At 48.3% G+C, this 2,632-nt stretch overlaps 1 protein-coding gene across 1 annotated transcript; it reads left to right on the forward strand.

Moving 5' to 3' along the window:
* Window positions 1–246: 246 nt before the first annotated feature.
* Window positions 247–2,632, forward strand: LOC309796193 (OTU domain-containing protein 6A-like; the record flags this gene model as incomplete). Its single annotated transcript, XM_082609251.1, has 1 exon — window positions 247–2,632. The coding sequence occupies exon 1, from the start codon at window positions 1,775–1,777 to the stop codon at window positions 2,630–2,632; it is 858 nt and encodes a 285-aa protein (XP_082465377.1). The 5' UTR covers window positions 247–1,774.

The raw sequence follows: 2,632 nt of genomic DNA on the forward strand, positions 1-2,632 counted from the left end.
ATACTGTGAGACTCATTAAAATCATTTTGTAGTATTCTTTTCTGCAAACAAAAGACCTTTTTAAATTAAGAAAAACATCATTTAAAATTGCAAATGCTTTTCTTTTTTTAATGAAAAAACAATTAGCCATGACTTTTTTCCAGTGAATAAAAATTTCCCTAACAGGCTTGCTCTAAATGTTAAATTTTAAAAATTTCAGTATGGTAGTGCTACCTCCATACACAATAGCTAGCCTGATTAAAAGTTAAAGTCTTTCTTAAAACACAGAAAATCATTATAATGAATAATTCAAGTTAAAAAAATTTTAATTCAGTGTTTTCCTAAAAGTAGCTTCATATTTTAAGTACTCATTAGAAAAACGAAGCTGCAAAGTAATTTGTAAAATGAGACCACTACACATCTATCAGAATGACTAAAAATAAAAAATGATGACGACACCAAATGCTGGTGAGGATGCAGAGAAACCTGATTGCGCATACACTGCTGGTGAGAACGCACAATGGTACAACCACTCTGGAAAATAGCTTCTTCACAAACTAAACATACACTTATAATATGACCCAGAAATTGCACTCCTGGGCATTTTTTTCCCAGAGAAATGAAGCCTTGTGCTCACACAAAACACCTGTATATGGATGTTTATAGCAGGGGTTGTAACAACCCCAAACTGGAAACAGCCCAGATGTCCTTCAACAGGTGAATGGTTAAGTGAACTACAGTACATCCATATCATGGAATCCTAGTTAGCACTAAAAACGACTGAAGTTTTGATATATGTAAAAACTTGGACAAATGTCCACTTTCCTCATTTGTAACAGGGAGGAGGTTGTCTCAAGAGCCTTCCTGTTTGGGAATTCACGATACAGATGAGCAGAGTGGGGCAGGATGAGAGCATGTTTGAAAGAGCTTAGGGATTTTATTTTACTTTATTTTATTTTTTAGAACTTTTAGAGATTCAAAATAATCAGAAGGAAGTGGCTTGATGAAGGCCAACTGTCATGCTTCATGGGAGCCCATTTTGGAAGCTGGGAACCCAGGAGAAGGGGAGTTTAGGGTAGGTGCATTCTGTTGGCACAAGACGAAGTCTGCTCAGCTGTAGTGAACTTTAAGGTTGTTGCTTTCTCACACTGAGATGGGACAGGGTGGATTTGAGGCCTAAACTGAAAGGATTCTGTGTTCCCAGGAACATAAGGAAATATCTTGTTCTGATACACAAAATTAAGGGTTCATCAGTCAAGGCAACTAAAGAACTGGAGAGAGCCACATTGCCTCCTGAACACTGGGAGCAATGGGAAGTCCGGTGTCAAGGGCACATTCATCTGGTGTAACAGTATTTGTCATGTGATTCTCAAGCACGACCAGTGTCTGCACTGTGTTCAGGCTAGGAAGTGAAGTACGCAGTTCAGAGCCCACGAAAATCTCCACAAGCTCAGTTGCTGCACATGATGCACCAAGGCGGGATTTTACATCCGGGACAGGAACCCCGCTAAAACCGGAAGCACCCCTTGCTACGGGGTCTACTGGGGGCATACGTAGTGTCTCCCAACAGCCAATCCTAGTGCCAGGAGTGTTTAGGAGGCGTAGCCGTGGAGAGACAGTGGCCAATGGCAGAGAGGGCCGTTAATAGAGTGAGGGCAGCCGCGGGTGAGGGGAAGAGAGTACAGCCGCCACGGGAGGCTGAGGAGCTCTAGCCGGTTGGGTGGTTAGACTGTTGACGCGAACTGTAGCGGTACTTCAGCCACCAAACTTCGATTCTCGCCTGCCCTTAAACATCATGGGAGATGCACAGAGTGAGCATCAGCGGATGTTACGACGCCACAAGCGCGAGAAGGCAGAGCTGCAGGCCCACATTCAGGGCATGAAGAGCTCGGTCCCCAAGAGGGACGAGAAGAGAAGAAAGCAGTTGCTCCTCGATGTGGCCCGCCTCGAGGCCGAGATGGAGCAGAAGCAGCAGCAGGAGCTGCAGAAGTTCCAGGAGAGTTTCCCTGATAACAGCAACCTCGATTCAGTCACTGAAGATCTGGGCAAGCTGGATCTCGAGGACAAGCCTCCTCACCTCTCGAGGGCACAGAGAAGGCGCGAAAGAAAGGTGGCCCTCGAGAGAGAAAGGCAGGAGAGGATGGCCAAGGCTGAGATGGAGCACCTGGCCAGCTTCCGCCATGACGAGGAAAGGAAGCTCGACGGCATCCTGTGGGCCAGGAATCTGGAGATGAAGGCTATCCCGGCCGACGGCCACTGCATGTACCGCGCCATCCAAGACCAGCTGGTGTTCTCCGTGACCGTGGAGAGCCTGCGGAGGCGCACCGCCGAGTACATGCGGAAGCATGTCGAGGACTTCCTGCCCTTCTGCAGCGACGCCTGCAGCCGCGACGACTTCTTGAGCTGCTGCGACGACATCGTGCTCAGCGCGTCGTGTGGAGGCCAGCTCGAGCTGAGGGCCCTGTCGCACGTCCTGCAGACCCCCATCGAGGTGATCCAGGCCAACTCGCCCGCCGTCGTCTACGGAGAGGAGTACACCAAGAAGCCGCTCACCCTGGTCTACAGGAGCTACTCCATGTGCGGGGAGCACTACAACTCGGTGAAGCCGCTCGACGCCGGCTCCGTCAGGTGCCTGGCCTGCCGTCTCTTGTAG

This window comes from Mesoplodon mirus (genome assembly GCF_964341445.2).
Source record: "Mesoplodon mirus genome assembly, chromosome: X".
NCBI lineage: Eukaryota > Metazoa > Chordata > Mammalia > Artiodactyla > Ziphiidae > Mesoplodon > Mesoplodon mirus.